Genomic DNA, 22,350 nt, shown 5'->3' on the forward strand with positions numbered 1-22,350 from the left:
GCTTGTGTTCCCTCTCTCACTGGCTGTCTCTCTCTGTCGAATAAATAAATAAATAAATCTTTAAAAAAAAAGAAAAAGAAAATCTTTGAGTTAAAACGAGAGTGGAGGGCAACAAATAAGAAAAAGACATTTTTCAGGGCCTAGAAAGTTGACAAAGCAGGAGGGCACAAGTAGCTGTTTAATCCTTTGAATGCATGCTCTGTTACTTGAGTGACTGAGAGCACACATTCTTCATTGCCCTATTTGATATTTGCACCCAGAACTGCCTCACCCTAGAGCAAACTCTGCAGACCGTACTTTATGCCCCCATCATTGCTGCCTGGATTATGAGATAGCTTCTCTTCGTGCTTCCACTTCTTAAAGTCTGTTGTCACAGTGGCCAGTTATACTTTTATAGTAAAACTTTAATTTTACTTTTTAAGTAAAATTTGGCCACCCCTCTGCTGAAAACCTCTGATGGCTCTCCACATGTCTTAGACTAGAGCAGAGTCCTTACAGTGGTATCTCAGTCTGTTCCCAACCTGGCTTTATCTCCCATCACTGTACCTTTCACTTTCTCTTTTGTAGCCACATCGTTTGTCCAACTGGCCGTTCCTGGAAGAATCCAGGCATGCTCCTACCTCCAAGGACTCAACCTTCCCTTTGCACGGAACAGTCCGTCTCCAGATAGTCACATGACTGCTGCTCACGTCCCTCAGGTTTCTGCTCAAACTTTACCTTCTCAACAAGGTAAAGATCCCTGAGTCCTCCATACAGAGACCTTTCTTTCCCCTGCTCCCTATCTCCTTTACCTTCATTTTTCTCTGTAGGATTTATCACTGTTTGACATCTGTTTCATTACTGTCTGTGCCTGTCGGCTCCTTCCTTCGTCCTGTTCCCTTCTTCTGCGGACGGACAGGAGAGAGAGGGGTGGTGGTTGCGACTGAATTCTGAAGTCGATTTGCTGGGTTGGAAATGCAGCGTCATCGCTTACTGTGTGTGAGACCTTGGGCAAACGACTGAAACTCTTTGGGCCTCGGTTTTCTCATCTGTTAATATGTGTGTGATAACAAAACCTTGCGGTTTTTTCAAGGAGTCTGTGAGTTAATATATGTAAAATATCTAGTACGGTGCCTGGTACCTTAAAAGCAATATAAATGTCAGCTGTTATTGATATTGTGATTAGAATGTAAATTCCATTAAAGTAGGGACTTTGTTTTGTTGGCCACTTATCTCTAGTGCCTAGAACAGTACCTGGAATATAGTAGGCTCTGAATAAGTATTTGCTAAATGAATGAGTGGTGTGTGAGAAGGTTTGAAAGAAAAAGATAATATGGAACTCAAAGTGATAGGGAGTCAGCACCAAGAAAAGTTGGGGGGGAAATAAGAGCTCAGAGATCCTGTCCTTGGAGGGAAAAACCCTCTTGACTCTTCCTGGGGGTGGCGACTGTAGAGGTCAACGAAGTCACAAGTGTTAGAGATTTGTGGGGGGATAATGTTCACAGGTTACCCAGAAGGATGCTTCCCCACCCCAGTGGTTTTCCCTGCTTGGTAAGTATAACTGATAGTGGCAATATGGGTTGAACGTTCTTGTAGTGTGAGCCGTGTCCAGTCATAACTTAGATACACTGTCCTTAGTTTTTTTCTTATTTTGCAGTGCATGCCAATACCTAAGAATAGTGTTGGGTTACACTTATGGTGAATTATAATCATTTTACTTAGATTTGGAACATTTATAAGGCTATAGGTCATGGCTCATGTGGATCTTGAAGTCTGTGTGGTGGACTATGACCAGGGTTTTTTGCTTTGGGGTTTAAAAAAAAAAAGCAGGATTTTAAAAACAGTAGTATGTGTCACATAATTCAGGATTCATAGTGTTTTGTGAAATTATTATTATTTCCGTTACTTTGTGTGTGTATCTCATGCATACATACATTCATGTGCACGTGTATGTGCGTGTTCTGGGTCTCAGTATAAAATGTTTCTTTCTCTTTTTTTTCGTTATAAAATATTTCTTAGGGTCCTGGTCAAAATCACTAGGCTACATAATATTCTTTCAGAAAATTGCTTTCATGGGGACACCTGGGTGGCTCAGTCGGTTAAGCATCTGCCTTCACCTCAGGTCATGATCCCGGAGTCCTGGGATCAAGTCCTGAGTCAGGCTCCCTGCTCAGCAGGGAGTCTACTTCTCCCTCTCCCTCTCCTTCTGAGTGTTCTCTCTCTCTCTCTCTCTCAAATAACTAACTAACTAACTAAATAAATAAATCTTAAAAAGAAAAGAAAATTGCTTTCATTACTTACTATCCTGGTTAAAATTTTATCGTAAGCTTTAAGTGGTCATAGACACTTGTCTCTTTATGAGCACTAATTTTATTTTACACACAGTTGCCCACTCTCCATCCTCAGGGGGATTAAAAATTAAACAATTTCCAAGAAATTAAAGGACAAGAAACAGCTCAAAGGGGGCGCCTGGGTGGCTCAGCCGTAAGCGTCTGCCTTCCACTCAGGTTATGATCCCAGGGTCCTGGGATCAGGCTCCCTGCTCAGCGGGAAGCCTGCTTCTCCCTCTCATACTCCCCTTGCTTGTGTTCCCTTTCTCGCTGTCTCTCTGTCAAATAAATAAATAAATCTTAAAAAAAAAAGAAAAGAAACAGCTCAAAGTCTACCTCTGTTTTAAAATATCAGAATCAATATTTCTTTCATTTTAATACCTCTGACTCAAGACCAGTTCAGTTGGCTACTTTCTGATTCTTTTGCCATAGTGTTTTGATCACTAGGATCCATTTTGTTTCCCTTTTCTCCTATTCTTGGCGTCCTCTATGACCACTTGGCACCAAAATGCTGGTTTACCTCCATTCAGCTGAAAATTTACTCTGAGTCTCCTCTTTCAATTCAAATGGAAACCCTGTGTGTTTCAGCTGATTTATTTGAGCTTAATTCATTCAGGATGATCCAAATGGTCCCTTCTTTTGATAAAACTCTGTGTGTGTGTCTGTGTGTCTGTCTGTGTGTGTGTGTGTCTGTGTTGGGACCAGGGTTGGTGGGGAGAGGTGTTTTTTTCCTGCTTTCCTTCCAGTGTCACCTGCATCAGAATTTGCTTAGTCCTTAGCATTACTCGTGCATTCAGTGTTCTTCACTAGACAGTGACTGCTTTTGTTACACAGACTCCCCGTGCCTACCAGCAGAAAAGATTTTCTACATTTTAGTATTTTTTTCTCTGCAATTATTTTTTAGATTTTGGGATTTCCAGGAGAAAAGCTCAAAGAGGAATCATCAAGAATAGACTCTTTTTCTGAAGAGTTAAGCCTAAGATGGCCACAGCCTTGGCCCTTCAGACTTCAGAGATGCAGGAAGGACTTCAGACAGTAAAGGTAGAAGAGGAAGAGGGGGATTGTGCCTGTGGGCAGGAATCTGGCCTGTCGAGAGATAACCCTCATACCAGAGAGATCTTTCGTAGACGCTTCCGGCAGTTCTGCTACCAGGAGACTCCCGGGCCCCGCGAGGCGCTGAGCCAGCTCCGGGAGCTCTGCCGTCAGTGGCTGCGGCCCGAGACCCACAGCAAGGAGCAGATCGTGGAGCTGCTGGTGCTGGAGCAGTTCCTGACCATCCTGCCCGAGGAGCTGCAGGCCTGGGTGCGGGAGCACCGCCCAGTGAGTGGGGAGGACGCGGTGACTGCGCTGGAGGATCTGGAGAGGGAGCTGGATGAGCCGGGAGAGCAGGTGGAAGATGGGAGAACGGAGGTTTGTACCTGCAGGAGCAAGGGTGAGGTTTCAGTGCAGCAAGAGGAAGAGGAGGAGGATTTCTTTGTGCCTCACATGGTCTATTGTGGGCTGTCCATCTCTCTGCCTCTTGTCGCCAGTTTCTTGGTGGTATTTTTCCTATACAGTGGACCTGGGAAGGCCGCCTTACAATGTGTCTCTGATATTTGATTTGTGACTGTCCTTAATTTCCACCAGGTCCCAACCTATGCTTGTGAACAGGGAGAGTTTGCGAAGGAGAAAGCAACTCGGGGAGCAGCCCAGGAGTTGTCAGGTGGCCCGCTCCAGCCGTTGGAAGAGCTGCCTCCGAGCAGTTCGCGAGAGCTGTGCCCGGTTCAGGAGATCGGTGAGGATCAGAATTGCCTCGGGAGGCCTCCCTCACTCCCTGAGTGTCCATCCGTTCAGCACATCTGTTCAGTGTGTGCTGTGCGTCAGGCCATGTGTTTGGTCCTGGGGATTCTGTGACAAGCAAGGTAGACATGCTCCCTGCCCTCAGGAAGCTCGCAGCTTGGCAGGAGAGGCAGACAGCACACGAGCAGTTACAGTTCAGTGTGTCTTCTCCCTGAGGGCAAAGTAAAAGTAAACAGAAACTGTGGTTATTCGTCCCCTGCCACCCACTCTCCCGGCTGGTTTTTCCCTTTTTCCTTTGGAAACGTAATATTCACGTGATCCACAAATTATTTCAGGTCATGAGGCTGGGACTTGGAACGTGGAGTTAGCCCCACAGAGGGAGCTTTGTAAAGAAATGAGATCTCTTGTGGAAGTACCTGAAAAACTGAATGGTGATATTACTCAGATGCCTGAACGTGGAGACGACTGTGACCACGAGGGCAGATTGGAAAGGCAGCGGGCAAGCTCTTCCGTGGAGAGACCCTATATCTGTGGTGAATGTGGGAAGAGCTTCACCCAGAATTCCATCCTTATCGAGCACCAGAGAACCCACACGGGGGAGAAGCCCTACGAGTGCGATGAGTGTGGGCGGGCCTTCGGGCAGCGGTCAGGCCTGTTCCAGCACCAGAGACTCCACACCGGGGAGAAGCGCTACCAGTGCAGCACCTGCGGCAAAGCCTTCAGTCAGAACGCCGGGCTCTTCCATCACCTCAGGATCCACACGGGGGAGAAGCCCTTCCAGTGCGGTCAGTGCAGTAAGAGCTTTAGTCGACGTTCTGTCCTCATTAAGCATCAGAGAATTCACACTGGGGAGAGGCCTTACGAATGTGAGGAATGCGGCAAGAACTTCATTTACCACTGCAACCTCATTCAGCATCGGAAGATCCACCCCGTGCTGGGTCCAGCCGGCCCCTTGGAACAGGTAGGGCAACATTTCCCGACGTCAGGCCACTAGCGCGGTCGCAGGGTAGGCTCTTACTTTGTCCCTGAAGCAAGGTAATGGTAAAAAATAGTTTAATCCTCTTGAGGAGGAAGCTCCAAGGAGAGCCAGTGATATTGTCCGTACTTTTATGCTGAGAGAAGCATAATATCTTAAGTACATCTGTCAGGATCTGACAAGTCAACAACACCCACACTTTGCAATACTGAGTCTTGTTGTGTAGACTTTATCAACATAGTCTCCAGTCTCACACGCTCCTGTGCAAAAAGTTTTCTAGGTGTACTTCAGGAGAACTTCATCCTAGTTTTAAGAAACTTTTAAAAGAGGTTTTTAAAAATTATATGCTGTGTGAAATTATGTTAAATGAGTATTTAAAAACTAATTTAAAAATAATTGCAGTAAAACCTGTAATGTAAACGATTCGACTCTTTTCTGTTTTCATAAAATATCATTTGCTTTTTGACCTACAACAGGGGGCAGATGAATCCTCCCATAAATACACAAAAGGCTTTTCCCTATAGGAGAACTCTGTAGAGTTCCAGTAACTCGGCCTCCGGTTAGGATCCAAGGAATTGAAGCAACCATGTGTTACTAGTAGCTCAGTGGCTAGACGTAGCTGATACTGCTCCAGATTTTAAATTTGTGCGGACCAAGAAACTTAGCTAAAAATCTGATATCTCACTTCCGATCTTTGTTATGAAAATATAGGCCTCTTTGCATTTTTCCTGTGACTTACAAGTGTTTGCAGTTTTTGCTTTCTTTCTTTAACCTTAGTTATGGAGAATTTCAAACACATACAAAAAGAGAAAAGTATGATCAGTCTTCCATGTTGATTGTTTTTTATAAGCTCCAGGCTTCTCAGCATTACCTGCTGATTACCACCAAGGTCATGCATAAAAAAACTTCTTTCCCTTAGCAGTTATTGAGTGTTTCCTTTATACTTAAGCCCAGGACACACACAAAGGAAAATCTCTGGAGATGACAATCTGTATCTGAGTACCAAATACACAGCAGATCACTCAACAATAATAGAAACACTGTAAGGGACCTTAGAGATCACTTCTCTGTCCCCTTACATGATTGATGCAGAAATGGAGGCTCTGGGAAGTAGCTGTAAGATCATACGGACAGCTGGTTAATGGAGCTGGAGCTGGAGCTAGAACCCTGTCTTCTAGCTCCTTGTGCTCTTTCTACTAAGCCACTGGAAGCATTTTATCTCCAAACAGAAATTACTAGCATATGGAACTTAGAAGATTTAGAAGGCACTGAGCTTTTGCTTTTTAGCTCAACAAAGCCTCCCATCTGTGTGTTTCAATAAATGCACAGCTCCTCTGTTCAGTTTACAGTGGAGTTCCAGGAAAGACTCACCACTTACCCCTCATTTGGGGCATTTTATTTTTAAGTAATCTCTACACCCAATGTGGGGCTCAAACTCACAACCCCAAGATCAAGAGCTGCGTGCTCCACTGACTGAGCCAGCCAGGCAACCCAATTATTTTTAACCTTTAAATTTTAACTTACTTAGAGGGACTTTTCAAGAAGGGTAACTCGTTCTTCATCCGACTCAAGTATCAGAACAACATTAAAAAGGGAGCCTATCTTTTCCCTTATAGGTAGCCATTTCTCTAGTATCTTACATATCTTCAGTGTTTCTTTATGTAAATACAAGAAAACGTGAATACATATCACCTTATTTCCTCTATTACCCAGAAAGATGGCCTCCCGTTTGCACTGTGCTACCCCTTGCCGTGTTTGCCAAACAGTACAGTCCTTAGAGTAACAGAGCTTCCTTGTTCTGTTTACAAGTGGACAGTATTTCATCTGTTGGGGCTCCACAGTTTTTAACACATTCCCGTAGATGTACAATCTCTATTTTAAAAGGTCGCAAATTGTTTCATTCTTCTCCCAAATGTGGTTCAAGCCAAATTCTGTTTAAAAACAACAGCTTCCACATGAGCTAGGAAACAGGGTTTGGGCAACTAGAGTTGTACCTAATTCTTCTGCAGAGAAATGCAGAAGTGATGGCGGTGGTTTTCAGTCTTGTGTATTTGGCTCTATTATGTATCCTAGTCATAATATTTCAAACCATTTCTGTCGCCATTTGTGGCTAATTGTAGGTCTTATCAAAACTCTTACATTTTCTCAACAGTGTATTTTACTGTGTGTTGAGGTTAAATTATTTCCAAAAGAAATACATATGGATTTTAAAGTGAAGTTAAGGAAAATATAGTAGACAAGTTTGAAATAAAAATCAGCTTCTCCAGTAATTACATACTCCATGTAGTAATATAATACATATGCTATTATAACCTGAGTTCGTAAGTACCTCAGACGCCGCTGCATATGCCGGAGCAGCATGTTTGGGTAATTCGATTATATCAGCTCTTAAAAGATTTAAAATATGAACAGATCAGGATTTTAAAGGCTGTATTTCTAATGGACTGTTTTTACACCTACAGTTGAAGATTGGATGTTTGGTTTGTTTTGTGCTTGTCTTTTTGTTTTGTTTTGTTCACAGCTTCTCAAAAATTCTAAATTTTCTCAACAACTGGTGAAATACCAAGAAACAAAAGCTGTCATATATGCTGTAGAGACATACACCACTTAGAATGCAGTGATGGTTGACATCATTAAATGACTTACAGTTCACCAAACTAACTGCTTGTTCTCTGATACTAATTGTTCTAATTCGCTTATGCTAATTCTCTTATCTAGGGTGCACATTTGTCATTACTTGATCACTGATGTTTGCCGTAGCCTGTGGATAATGGCCTGTAGGGCCGCACACTGTTTCTGTCTCAGTTGTCTCCCTTTTACATTCCTACGTTACCCTCACTTCTCTCTTTTCTGTGTCTACCCTGGCTCTTCTTATTCAACCCATGAAGTCTCTGGCATTGATCTCCTTTCAGGTGATCCGTAAACCAGTAGCCATCCCTCCCTGTGCCTTTGAAAGTCCAATCTGAAAGAGTAGTCAATTTTATGGCTGAGCAAGGTGTAAGAAATACTGATTCATATCCAGTTATGGTTCTTGGGGGATGGTCCAGCACCGCTCTGAGGACTGTTAGGAGATTGGACACTGTATGTCAAGAAATGGCTGAGAATTTTGCAACCAGAATTTGTCTAGGGCTGTGGGTATAAGAGCCCTGAAGACACTATTTCACTGTAATTTTTATTTGAAGGTCAGGACTCAAGGAGAACCAAGTCTCTGTCCACATTTTATATTTGGAAATGACTCCTGTTTTCTATATCTGACAATACTTTTCCTTTAAAAAACATAATTTATAGTAGAACATTGTTTTATATTTTTCCTATAAGACAAAAGTTATTTCTGAGGATATTTTAAAATACAAGTATATCTAAAGTCCAGGCCCCTGGGTGGCTCAGTCAGTTAAGCATCTGCCTTCAGCTCAGGCCATGATCCCAGGGTCCTGGGATGAGCCCCATGTTGGGCTCCCTCCTCAACTGGGATTTTGCTTCTCCCCCCCCCCCAACTCATGCTTGCTCATTTCTCAAATAAATAAAATCTTAAATATGTTTTCTTTTCTTTTTTTAAAAGATTTTATTTATTTATTTGACAGATCCAGCGAGAGAGGGAGCATAAGCAGGGGGAGTGGGAGAGGAAGAAGCAGGCTCCCAGTGGAGCAGGGACACCAATGAGGGGCCCGATCCCAGGACTCCGGGATCACACCCTGAGCTGAAGGCAGACGCTTAACGACTGAACCACACAGGCGCCCCTTAAATATGTTTTCTTTTAATTTTTTTAAATTTTGTTTATTAGAGAGAGTACAAACAGAGCAGAGGCTGAGGGAGAAGCAGACTCCCCACTGAGCAGGGAGCCCCGATGTGGGGCTCGATCCCAGGACCCTGGAATCATGACCCTAACCGAAGGCAGGCACCCAACTCACTGAGCCTCCCAGGTGTCCCTAAATAAATAAAATCTTAAAAAAATAGTATATCTAAAGTCAAAATTATAAAATATGAAGTACTTTCTCAGGAGCAGTTTTGAAATATAAAATCTATACTAGTATACGTGTGTGTCGGTTAAATGTTGAGTTAGAAGTTGGGAGAAAAGTAGATTATTTGTAGAAGGACATGGAGGATAGAGGAAGGTGTTTTAGGCAGAGGGAACAGGGTGAGGAAGGCCCAACTAAGGTATGCTCAAGAGCCATGCGTTTTCCAGTTTGGCCAGGTCATGGAGCTCCTGCAAGGAAGCGCAGGAGTGGGAGCCAGGTTGAGAGGGCCTTGAACACTTTGCTGTGCGTTTGGTCTTTGTTTGGTAAGCATAATGGGGTCACTGAAAGTATTTTGTTGTGCTATAGGGGCTTTTTAACACAGAATCAGAGATGTTACCCTTAGGAAGAAATTTTGAGTGTACCCATTTCATACCTACCTGAGAAAAGTGAAGCCCTAAGTGGTTAAATACTTGTAGTGATCTTTTTTTTTTTTTTTTTAAAGAATTTATTTATGTGTGAGAGAGAGATAGTGAGAAAGAGCACGAGGGGGTGGGGAGAGGGAGAAGCTCAATCCCAGGACCCTGGGATCATGACCTGATCTGAAGGCAGATGCTTCACCGACTAAGCCACTCAGGCGCCCCTGTAGTGATCTATTTTTTAATCGCATTAAAATTTTTAAAAACAAAAGTATGAACAGAGATCATTGTGAATTATATGTAGTTTCATAGACACTTAGACTTGGAGCCTGGGACACATTTTAGGCATCTGCAAATAGCAACAGCAGCAACAAAATGGGAGGGAAAGAGAAAAGGGAAGAACAAAATGTGAGAACATAAAAAGGACTTTGGCAAAATTACACATTAAAACTGGATTAGACCAACAAATATTGACCAAAGAGAAAGTAAAATAAGACGTGGAGACAGTGTTGCCAAGAAATGTGCTTTATCTTTATACTAGCTGTTATTAGAGATCCCTCTGTCTCTCAGTTGGTCCACGTGTCTTAGCAGTGAAAACAGCCACTGCTCTTTGTTCCTCACCCATTTCAGTGCTTTACATAAAAAAGAGAAGGAGGAGAAGAGCACAGTGTATAAATTACTGATTTTTGTTTTTAGGTCCCTGTGGACCCACACCCAGTTTGCCATGCGAACGTCTCCGCTCTATGATGAAGCCACTGTTTTCTGAATGTACACCTGTGTTAGAATCACCTGCGCTGTTTGAACTCCAGTTTCCTGGGCACTACCCCAGACTGGCTGAATGTCTCTGAGGGCAGGACCTGGGAATCTGCATTTTAGCTAGCTTATCAGTGGTTGTCAGACATAAGGTAACTAACCATATATAATTTATTGCCCAGTCTGGGACACTTGAGAATGAAAGGGTATTAATAATTACACCCAGACAAGAGGCGGAACAGGATGGGTGGTCTTTCCACTTCCGACTTTCCCAGCTGAGGAGATAGAAGATGAGAGAATCAGAAAGAATACAGTGTTCTCATGAAAGCTCAGGTAGAACATCTATGAAGGAGGCTGTGGGAGATGGCGGTGTAGCCGCCACCTGCCTGGTTTGAAATAATTCTTATTAACACATCTGTTGGGTTAGGTAAGAAAGGGTGGGTATGCCTACAAAACCACACTCCCCCTAAAAAGATCCCCCCAAAACAACAACGATAAAAACAGTTAAGATAGCTAGTCACCGAACGTGAACCTGTTGAGGTCATGGTTTACCAGACAAGGTGGATGACCTCTCAGAAGTGTAAGGAGCATCTCGGTGAATAGGGACTGATGGACTAGTGTGGGATGCTCATTTGTAAACTGGAGGAGAAGTGGGAGTATAGGGCACCAGCGGAGAACCTTGCGGGAATGAGGCAGAGGGTGAGCCAGCTTAAGCAAGATGAATGGGGACCGGATCCTGTGCCAGGTAGCTTCGTAAGTTACCATAACTGACGCACGTACTTCACTGGCTGCGGAACCAGAGTCGTGTTCCGGCCGCAGCTGACCCTGCCGCCATGTCCCCAGCACTGCGTGCCCTTGGCTTTCTGCTGACGTGGTACAGTGGGGGATCTCTAAGTGGTTCCGGTACCCAAAGGACAAGCCCTGAGACGGTGGAGAGCAAGCCCGCGTGCCGCTTTGCTCGGGGTGGTGCTGATTATTGCTTCGGACCCTGGGGGCCCATGGACAGTGGGCTCTGCACAAAGGGGATCTGCAGGGACCCTGCGGGCTGGGACCGCGGACGACCAGAGTCTTGGGGGAACGGAAGGCAGCGCAGCATTCCGTGAGAGCGGACAGGTGTCCTCGGTCGGGCAGAGAGCTGGGGGCCCAGGCAGAGTGGCCGCTGGCCACCTGGGGGACCGCTTGCCGGAGGCATTCCCAGGCCGCGGCGCTGGCGAGGGCCCCACGCCGGAGGTGCGAGCCCAGCCACCACTGAGATGACGGGTCCTCTAGGCTTCCTAGAGAGGCGGCGAGGAGCCGGCGGAGGCGCGCCCCGGCGTCGTGATGTACTTCCGGGCTGCCGTCGCGTGCCGGGCTCGGCGCTTCTCCCTCGCGTGGGTCCCCGGGATCCGGGCGCCCCTGGGTCGGCGCTCGCGTGCACGAGCGGGGCGCGGGTTTGCGGACGCTGTGTGGCCGCGGCCTTGAGGCCGGCGGGTGGTTTTCTGTTCCGTGGGCGGGTCTCCTGGGGTGATGGCCCACGGTCTTGCATATTGTGCGGTGAAGGCTTGGTGCCCTCAGGTACGATGACGGGGTCCGCGCCGACTGTTGCGGGCCGGAGCGACGTGCCGGGGGCGCTTCTGTGGCAAAGGAAACGGGAGCCAGCCCGTCCCTCAAGCACACACTTGTACGTGCCGCTCGCCGTGGCTCTGGAACGGGGACGCGCCAGATGACAGGGGCGCTGTGCCTTCCAGTGTGGGGAGGACGGCGGGTGAACTATCGCAAAGCAGCGTGAGGGCCTCGAGGAAGTAAAACGTCGCACACTCGAGGGCCTTTGGAGGTGCGGGGTGGCGAGTTCGAGGCCAGACCCCGAGCAGGAGACAGTAAGCGGAACGAATAGGAAGCCACTGGCACGGACGGCGTGTGACGGAGCAGAAAACTGCCGCGGGGGACGTGGGTGTGGTGTGGCCGGGGCGGAGGGGGAAGTACGCAATGACTGGACTGCTCCAAGAACGCAGACGTCAAAAGGCAGTGGCGTCTCCATTTCTAATGTAACAGCTCGTACCCAGAATGTGGGCACACTGCCCTGCGGAAGAGCCCGCGCCCCGGGCTTCCGCCCTCGCAGCTCTGCTCGGCCACCTCAGTAGAGTTCGTCGGCGTGCCGGCACCCCGTGAGCTGCGGCATGGCCCCGTGGGTGGGAAGGGCCGCTCCGCAGAGAGCGGACAGCTGTCTAAGCAGGGCAGTAACGTAATCCTGCTAGGCTTCTGGGACCATTCTGGGAGCAGCGTGGTGGAGGAATGGGAAGGGAGCAAGCCCGGAGGCAGGAGGGAAGAGACGTGCAGCTGTCACAGAAAGAGCCAGTACTCTAAGTTGGCGAGAGTAAGGCGGTGGCTGTGGAGATGAAGAGGGGTGGAGTGGAATTACGTGGGAAAGGTAGATGTAACTGTGCTTGATGACCAAGGACTAAAAAGTGCTGAGCACACTGCCTGGCATATACTAAGCATTACAAAACTTTTAAAAGAATATATAGTCAGGGAGGGGCCCCTGGGTGGCTCAGTAGTTTGGGCCTTTGAGCGTCCAACTTGATTTCGGCTCAGATCGTGATCTCAGGGTGGTGGGATCCAGCCCCGTGAAGGGCTCCACGCTCAGCGTGGCATCTGCTTGTCACTTACCCTCTGCTCCTCCCCTGCTCTCTCTCTCAAATAAATAAAATCTTTAAAAAATAAAATATATTCAGAGATAGGTTTTTGGATTAGATGATTAGGTGAATGAATGTCCCCCCCCCCTTTTTTAAAGTAGACTCCATGCCCAGCATGGATCCCAGTACAGGGCTTGAGATCACAATCCTGAGATAAAGACCTGAGCTGAGATCGAGAGTCAGATGCTTAACTGACTGAGCCACCCAGGTGCTCCATACATGTGCCATTAAAAAAAAAAAAAAGGGGGTCCAAAAAAAGAAAGAAATGGATAATTTTGGAGGAGGCATTGATTATAACGGGGGAAATGAGTTAATTTTTAGTGGTGTTGAGATGCTTTTAAGACGTATAAGCAAAAGTGTCTACTACACCATTGGACTATAATGGTCTGGAGCTCCAAAGCAAGATTGGGATAAGAGAATCAGATTTAGGAGTTCTTAGGTGACAGCATCTCAGTTCTCAGATGCTACTGAATGGACAATGTTGCCCAGAATGAATGTGGAATGAGAAGGAGGCTGGGTCTCAACTTAGGATAACCAGACATTCTTGGCAAGCTGAAGAAGAGCCATAAAGTAGACTTAGGAATGAGCTATTTGACAAGCCCTTATTTAATACTTCCTGAGCGCTAGGCATTGGTCTAAGCACTTTACAAAAACCAACTCATGGAAAACAGCCAGAAGACTGTAGTTCTTACCAGACTGAGAGTGGCTAGCAGCGTGAGGTGCTGCAGAGGCATCTGGGAAGCAAAGGACTGAAAAATACTCACTGGGTTTGTGTACAAAGCGGGCCTTGGTTAATTGACTTGGGACCCCTGACTCAAATGTGGGACACATTGACTGACACGCACACTGTTTTTTTCTGAAACTAAAAATGCTTTTGAAAGTATCTGGCACAATTCTTGGCACAGAGAAGTTGATTTGTAACTATAACTGACTTAATCTGTGGCAGGCAATTTAAGCAGGCAAAGCTGTTTGCTTTGTTTTTATTCATTATCTGAGTATTTCACATTATCTGAATTTGTCACTGAATTTTCTAGATCTAAAAGCCACTAGTATTGTTCTTTAATTCTAAAGTAACTGAATTGTTTTTTCCTTAATTTTCTGACATTATTCTAATGACATTTTGTGCTTGTTTTATCTTTTACAGAGCATGTTTACCTTCAAATCATTGGCCTGACCACAGCGATTCACCCTAAGTATGTTCTTAGTTTGGCGTTAATCTCTTAACAGTGATGTGTTATGTGTTACCTCCCCCTACTGTTGTAGTGAGCCAGTCTTCCGAGTGGTTTGCTTAGGAATGGATTCAGTCAAGCCCTTTTGGGCTGCAAACAGAAGGAATGTCAACTAGTTACAGAATTTAGCTTGCACAGAATTGGTGCTTCTGACGGGAGTTCTTCAGACAAAACTTAAGGCAGTTCTGCTGGGAGGATTCCCTTCAGCTTCTGAAGTCCAGCTTTAGGCTCTCTGCGGTCAGTGGCTGTGGCCGGAGACCCACAGCAAGGAGCAGATCCTGGAGCTGCCGGTGCTGGAGCAGTTCCTGACCGTCCTGCCCGAGGAGCTGCAGGCCCGGGTGTGGGAGCAGCCCAGAGTATAGGGAGGAGGCTGTTCCTGGATTGGAGGGCTTGTCGAGGAAGCTGGATAATCTCTGAGGAAAGGTGAGATAAGAAAGAAATGATCTATCATCAGAAGGTGGGTATTCTCTCCAGAGAGAAGAGAGTTGAGATCTCTCAGGAGAAGTGAGGGAAATGGCCAAGATATACTGGCCAGAGTTGCATTCCTCTCCCTGTCCTTTTATTCCCTGCCATTGCAGGTCAAGGGAAACTCTGCTTTCTGTCCAGCGGTTCTATGTTCTCCATTAATGTTGGGATCGAAGCTCTAAAACTCTCAGCATGTGTCACCCTGGTCAAATTTATGTCATTGTCCCTGCGTCCTAGTCCTCCTACAGGGACAGGAAGGGCCCAGGGGCAGACAGCTTATCTGGTGGCAGGAGAGGACTCACTAGGGGTCCAGCTCCCACCAAAACAGGTCGGCTCAATTCTGAACCTTGGGAGCTGCCCCCTGTTTAGGAGAAAGGTGAAGAGATTCCATTCCCCCCCGGGGGGGGGGGGGCGATAGGAAATGTCTTCTTGTATTTTTCCAAATGAACCTCATCACTAAAATTTTTGCCTACCTTTCCCTTGATCTTTTGTTCCACATTTAACCTGTTCCTCTAAGCACACCATTTTAACCTTATGCTTCTTCCTTCACTTCTTTGTACTAAAATTGTTGAAAATCCTTCTCCTATTAAATGGTTTAGTTTCTTCATTCTAACTCAATTCTACCAACTTCCCTGACCCTGACCTCTTATCCTAAAGGCAGGAGAACAACTTCTACATTGAAACCAATGGAAAATGATTCAAAAGCCACGTGCAGTAGAGAAAATTTTAAATGTACATTTAAAAAAAATTAGTATAGGAAACAAAACTTACTATTTTTATGTGCTTGTTGGAGAAGCACACGTATATGCCCAAATATAATCGTACTGAACATATCAACTGCCACTGCTTTTAAATTTAGTATTACGTTCTGGACATATTTCCGAGTTACATGTAACCCATATATATAGCGGACATAGGTTTCATTGTGTGGGTATCAAATAGTTTTTTATTTTTTTGCTTTTGATCAGGTCTTTATTCAGAATTTGCTGTCCAAAATGAGTCAATAGTTATGGAACAAACAAATTCAAGTTTATGCAGCCGGCTTCTTGTCTTCTGTGGTGGGTTTCTTTCCTACAGGCTTCTTCTCAGCTTGCTGGTTTCTTGGTAGCTGTGGCTTTTTTTTTCCCCACCAGAGGTTTCTTCTGCTTCTGAACACCAACAGCCTTCTTTCCTTTCTTCCCTACCACAGGCTTCTTTTCTTTTTCTTTCTTTCTTTTTTTTTTTAAAGATTTCATTTATTTATTTGTCAGAGAGAGAAAGAGCCCAAGCAGGGGGAGTGGCAGGTAGAGGGAGAAGCAGGCTCCCAGCTGAGCAAGGAGCCAGACGGCAGATGCTTAACTGACTGAGCCACCCAGGCGGCTCTCTACCACAGGCTTCTTGCCCAGAACCCCCTTCTCATCCGATTTGGCTTCTTAGGCTGCTGCTGCCTTATCCATCCGGAGCTTGTGATTCTTGGCCTGGTGAAGAATGGTGTTCAGCACGTGGTCTTCACGTTCAGGTTTAGCTTCAGTGTGATTCCAGGCTTTTAAGTTGGTTTCTGTCTTTTTCTTTCTTTCTTTCTTTCTTTCTTTCTTTCTTTCTTTCTTTCTTTCTTTCTTTCTTTCTTTCTTTCTTTCTTTCCCTCTTTCTCTCTCTCTCTCTCTTTCTCTTTCTTTCTCCCTTTCTCCCTTTCTTTTTTTTTTAAGATTTATTTATTTGAGAGGGAGAGGGAGGTGTGGATAGGCAGAGGGAGAGAATCTTCAAACAGACTCCCTGCTGAGTGCAGAGCCCAACACAGGGCTTGATCCCAGGACCCTGAGATCATGTCCTGAGCCCAGACCAAGAGTCAGCCGCTTAACTGAGCCACCCAGGCTTTAAGTTTCTTAAAATGCAAAACAGCCTCCTTGTCTTCTTGTAGCCTTCAACTTTGTCTTCAGCCAACAAAGGAAGTTCAGGAACTTCTTCAATACGTGACCTATAGACATGGCCAGCGCTGGAAAGGCTCATGCAGCCAGGGCAGAGCAGATGGCATATCGCTTCTGTGTTGTTTTGGTTGGTGCAAATGTGCGGCCCCCACGACACATATTTGCAAAAGTACCCTGGCCACAATAGCAAGTCCCATCACCTCGTACTCTAGGAATTCGAGCCACGGCTTGGCCAGTACCCCAAGACTGAGCACTGGTTTGACAGTCTGCTAATTCACTGACAGCATAGAGTCATCTGTTGTTTTTGCACAAGTTGGTGTGAACAGAGTTTACAATATCAGGTCAAATGGGAGCCTTGAACACAGCAAGCAAAGTACCATTTTTGCCAGATGACTACCCCTTTTCAGAGTACACATATATCAGTGGATGAGCACACACCATGGGGAGAAGAAAGGGCCAGGCTCTTCTCAACCTGGCGGCTCCTGCAGGAAAAGCCCAAATTGTCTTTTAACTAGGAGGGTTTGTAAGTTGCTTCCTTTTTCTTTTTCTTTTTTTTTTTACACACTACCAACTAAAAGCCCCAAATTCTTATCTTTTTTATTTTTTTTAAAGATTTTATTTATTTATTTGACAGAGAGAGACAGCCAGCGAGAGAGGGAACACAAGCCGGGGGGGGGGGGGGGTGGGAGAGGAAGAAGCAGGCTCTCAGTGGAGGAGCCTGATGTGGGGCTCGAACCCAGAACGCTGGGATCACGCCCTGAGCCGAAGACAGACACTCAACCACTGTGCCACCCAGGTGCCCCTCTTTTTTTATGTTTTATTATTATGTTTTATGAAAGAGTACAAATCTATATAAAAGAATTGTATAATGAATCTCCATGAACCTGCCACCCAGTTTCAACATTATCAAATCATGACCATCTTGTCCATTTATAACTCTACTCACTTCCATATTATTTTTTCCATATAATTTTGAAATATATCTCAGATATATTCTTTCAAATGTAAATATCTATATAGCTCAAAAGATGAATTCTTAGAGGCATGACTTAAAGGAATTTCTTTAATGTAACCATAATAGTATTATCACACCTAAAAAAATTAGCAAAAATCCCTTAATACCACGTTTCTAGTTGTTTCAAAGATGTCATGGATTTTTAAATCTTTTGTTTTGGCTTGTATGTTTGAGTTGGGAATCCCAAGAAGAAAACACATTTTGATCGGTTGATATGTCTCTTAACTTTCTTTTAATATATAGGCCCCTCTTCCTTCTTATCTCCCCACTTGCAGTTAACTAAAAACATCAGGTTGGGGGGGGGCGCCTGGGGGGCTCAAGTGTTTGAGTGTCTTCCTCCGGGTCAGGTCATGATCTCCAGGTCCTGAGATCAAGCCTTGTGTCGGGCTCCCAGCTTGGTTTGGGGGTAAGTCTGCTTCTCCCTCTCTCTCTGCTGCTCCCCACTGTCTGTGCTCTGTCTCTCCCTCTCTCAAATGAATAAATTAAAAATCTTTTAAAAAAAAAATCAGTTTGGGGGCACCCGGCTGCCTCAGTCAGAGGAGCCTGTGACTCGGTCTCAGGGTCATGAGTTCAAGCCCCACCTTGTGGGTAGACATTACTTAAAATAAATAAATTAATTAATTAATTAATTAAAAAAAACTAAGCACACAGGTTGTTTGTCAGATAGAGTCCCATAGTGAGGACTTTGCCATCTGCATCTGGTGCTGTAGTTTAATGTCTTCTGTCCTCTCCGTTTTCTATAAATTGCAGTAAACTGGGGGCTTGATCAAAATCGAGTTTAAGGTTTGGGAACAAGGGAAGTTTAACTTGGCAAGGTGGTGTGTTCTATCAGGAGCTTACAACATCTGGTTGTCTCTTTTTCTGTGATGTTACAGCTCGTGATCCTCAGTACCTACATCTGTGAATCCATTAGCGGTTCCAGAATGTCGATATTCTTACTGTGTTGTCCTTCATTTAACAAAGCTAGAATATTTATATAAAGAGATACTTCCCCTATATTCTTACTTGGTTACCCAGTGGTTCTTACAGAAGAAGCAAGATGATTGATTAACTCCCTCCCCACTACCTGTTTTTTGGTTTTTTTAAGATTTTATTTGATAGCACACAAGTGGTGTGGAGAGGCAGAGGGAGAGGGAGAAGCAGACTCCCTGCTGAGCAGGGAGCCGGATGCAGCACTGGATCCCAGGATCCTGGGATCATGACCTAAGCCGAGGGCAGATGCTTAACCAGCTGAGGCACCCAGGTGCCCCTCCCACTACCTATTTTTAAAAATCAGTTTCAAAACAATGAATTCATTTTGCTGTCATTGTCTAAAACAGTGGCCAATTGTTATTAATAATAGTATTTAGAACTCATGGATTTAAATATATTTCATATTTTTCAATCCATTGTACTTAGCTATCCATATTGAAGCTCATTGGTCTCATCTTTGGGTAGTAGGAGCCTGTTGAGTTTGACTCCTCTATTTATGATGAGTCTAGGCATTCCGATAGCTTTCTTGCCATCTGGTATAACAAGAGGTACAGACTCAGCTTCTGATTCCTTCCCACTCCTGGAATCAGTCATTTTTCCAAGGCCCCTTGATTCTGTTTAGTGGGAAACAGTATGTCAAGACCAAAAATAAGGTACTAGGAGTGTTCGTTGCTTTATTGGACGTTGTTCCTAGGCCTTTTCAGTACTCAAAGCTAAGAAAAAATTTAAGATAAACTATGTATTGTGAATTCATATTGATAGTTCCAGTTCAAATTCAGTATTTCAGGGGCTTAATCTGTCTTTCATCTGTATCTCCTTTTGGAGAATTCTCAAAAGACATCAGGAATGGTAGAGTATCAAACACTCATTTGCTTTATCCCACATTATATACACAATAGCCTCAATTAAAATGCTGGCATTACCATCAGCTAGTATGATTATTATAAACAGCTTCATGCTTGTGCCTGTGTTTTCCCATTCTTTTTGTTATAGATCTTTGGGTACATACAAAAAAAATTACTGTTCTAAGGACACTGGAAATAATTCGTCTTTTGTGTACTTATGCCACCAACAGGTACACATTTAAAATCAGTTTGTTTCACTTCTTGTTCAGTGTTTAGGGATTGATTATTTTATTTTATATTTTAAATGTTTCATTTTTAAAAATTATATGAAATATAAAATTTTACATATGAAATCTATAAAATATTTTCAAGGAAGTTCTCTTCCTGTTCCTTCTCTTCCCTCTCTTCCCCATAGGTAAGCTTTTCTTCCTCTTTTATGGTTTATCCTTTTATTATTTATTTATCATAAGCACATGTATACATTCGTACCCCTCACCTTTAAAAATAACAGTATAATTTAAGTCATAAACTCAAAACACATCTCTCTTACATAAAACATTTTGTTTCCTTTAGCATGTACTTTTTTTTAAGACTTTATTTGAGAGAGAGCAAGAGTGAGAGAGCACAGGTGGGGGGAGGGGCAGAGGGAGAGGCAGAAGCAGGCTCCCTGCCAACCAGGGAGCCCGACGTGGGACTCGATCCCGGGACCCTGAGATCGTGACCCGAGCTGAAGGCAGACGCTGAACCAGCTGAACCACCCAGGCACCCCTAGCATGTACTTTTAATGAGTGCTTGTTCAATGAACAAGTAATTGAGTAAGGTATGTGTGAGTGGGTGAATGATGCTGAAATGTTCAGTCTCCTCTTTCAGATGATTTAGCTGAAATGGAGAATGAGAAGATGCTTCTAAAGTAGATGAAATCTGAAGAGATAACATGCCAACAGAGACACATTGTCAGATTAGATGGAGGTGTTCCTCAGCACTTTGATACGTAGAACTGCAGAAATATCAGAGAAGACTAGAAAGATATCCATGATGGCCTAAGTGTGATGAATGTGGAATGAGTTCCATCCTCATTCAGCATCCGAGCTACACACTGAGGAGAAATGCTATGAATGTGATGAATGTGGAAAAGCTTTTGGTGAAGAGTGCAGGCTTCGCTGAAGAGAGTTCACACTGAATTAGACCACAGATGTGGTGGATATGGGACAATATGCAAACACTGGACTAGTTCATCACAGAGAAGGCACCCTGGAGAGAGACCTTATAATAGAAGTGACTTCACGCCAGTGAGAAGTGTTACCATCTGAACAACTGTGGGAGAGCTAACAGTTGGAACACAGAGCTTTTCCACTGTGTCAGAATTGTGTTGGAGGAAAACTTTTAGTGTAATCAATGTAGTAAACATTTTCCTGGATGTTTCATTCCTTATTCAATATCAGAAAACTCACTCGAGAGAATGTGGGAAGTTGATAAATATGGATGGAAAGGATGTGAATAGTAAACACTAAACTTTTAGCTAACACTAAAACCTTTTAAGTGTCCAGCGTCTGAGACTGGCAAAGGCAGAATCTCGTCATACCAGACCTCTCGGTGGTCTTTGATGGGAACTGACCCTTCAGAATGTCCCTCAAAACCTGGTCAGATTCAACAAAGCAAGCCAGTTACTTTTTCCTTAACAGCCTCTTCAAAACAAGCTACATTATTTTAGTGATTCAAAGTGCTGCCTATGGACCACCACTTCAGATTTCCAGATGTTTAATAGTTGTTCCTAAATGCAGTTCTTACGAAGGCTTGGACTGTTGTTTAAGTTTTTTTAGTGACAATTTAAGCAGTGTACAAAATACAAATAGGAATATTACTAGTTAATGTATTTTAAATGTTGCTGCAGTGATTTCTCAAGTAAAAAAAAACTTGTTCAGCATTTTTTAGTGACAACACGGTGAATCCTTGGGCCTTCCATTCCTATCTAAGTTATGATGTATGACACATAGCCCCCAGCCAAGACCTCAAACGAGAAATATGCATCTTCTTTTTAAATAGAGGTATATTAATTTGCATTAGGAAAACAAACAGACCCAAGTTAATCTTCAGGGGAGAATAAGCAAACTCAAATGCCCAGGGGACAAGCAGGTAATATAAATAAATAAAGCAATCCTAGAGTCAAAAACAAGGAAAAAACTAAAACCATTATTTTATTTACATTGCATTAAGTTCAAGGAAATTGACAGGATTCTCTATTGATTTTGAGTTCTTAAGGAGAAAGGTGATCAGATTAATTGTTCATTGTGACCACCGTAAACATGATCTTTTCATACATTTGAGTATAGTACAGTTGACCCTTTAACACTATGGGGGTTGGGGCACTGACCCCCTTCATGGTCAAAAATCTGATTATAACTTGACTTAACTACTGATAGCCTACTGTTGGCCAGAAGACGACTGATAACAGTTAATTAACACATATTCTGTATGTTACATGCATCATATACTGTATGTAAAGAAAAAAAATTTTTAGGATTTTTTTTTTTTTTTAAAGTAATGTCTACCCTCAATGTTGGGCTTAAACTCATGACCCTGAGATCAAGAGTCACACATTCTACTGAATGAGCCAGCCAGGTTCCCCAAGAAAATGTAAAGAAAATGATAAAAAATACATTTACGGGTGGCCCCTGGGTGGCTCAGTCAGTTAAGCGTTGACTCTTGATTTCAGCTCTGGTCATGATCTCAGGGTTGTGGAATCGAGCCCTGGGAAGGGCCTCGCTCAGCATGGAGTCTGTCTCTTTCTCTCTGCTCCTCCCCCACTCACTCCCTCACTCTCTCTCAAGTAAATAAAATCTTTAAAAAAAAGAACAGAACATTTATGGTACTGTACTGTATGGGGAAAAGTCCATGTATAAATGACTTGCATAATTCAAGCCCTTTGTTCAAGGATCCAATGTGTTCAGTAGTTCATCAGTTAGATGCAAATTGGTTGTTTTTTTAAAAAACAGCTTGTTGTGAACCTGGAACTCAGAAACATTAGGCATTTTACCTTTTAAGTAACATTTTGTAGAACT

General features: G+C 44.1%; 1 protein-coding gene and 1 pseudogene across 10 annotated transcripts in view; one reads left to right on the plus strand and one right to left on the minus strand.

Moving 5' to 3' along the window:
• ZSCAN23 (zinc finger and SCAN domain containing 23) overlaps positions 1–22,350 on the plus strand; it is a 36,000-nt gene that overhangs the window by 12,556 nt on the left and 1,094 nt on the right. For 3 of the 10 annotated variants that reach the window (XR_015722575.1, XR_015722574.1, XR_015722573.1), the window contains 5 exons: positions 3,214–3,719; positions 3,936–4,083; positions 4,424–5,049; positions 10,133–10,341; positions 14,006–21,821. Coding sequence is in view for 4 of the 10 variants with exons in the window: in XM_087858006.1 (XP_087714132.1) it covers positions 3,291–3,719; positions 3,936–4,083; positions 4,424–5,049; positions 7,586–7,675 (1,293 nt within the window). In the remaining 6 variants the exon portion in view is untranslated. The other 7 variants (XR_015722570.1, XR_015722571.1, XR_015722572.1 and 4 more) reach the window with 6 other exon arrangements.
• On the minus strand, positions 14,294–16,900 carry LOC123794461 (large ribosomal subunit protein uL4 pseudogene; annotated as a pseudogene).

The sequence above is a fragment of the Ursus americanus genome, chromosome 32, assembly GCF_024610735.1.
Source record: "Ursus americanus isolate L20-20 chromosome 32, mUrsAme1.1.p, whole genome shotgun sequence".
NCBI classification, from domain to species: Eukaryota; Metazoa; Chordata; class Mammalia; order Carnivora; family Ursidae; genus Ursus; species Ursus americanus.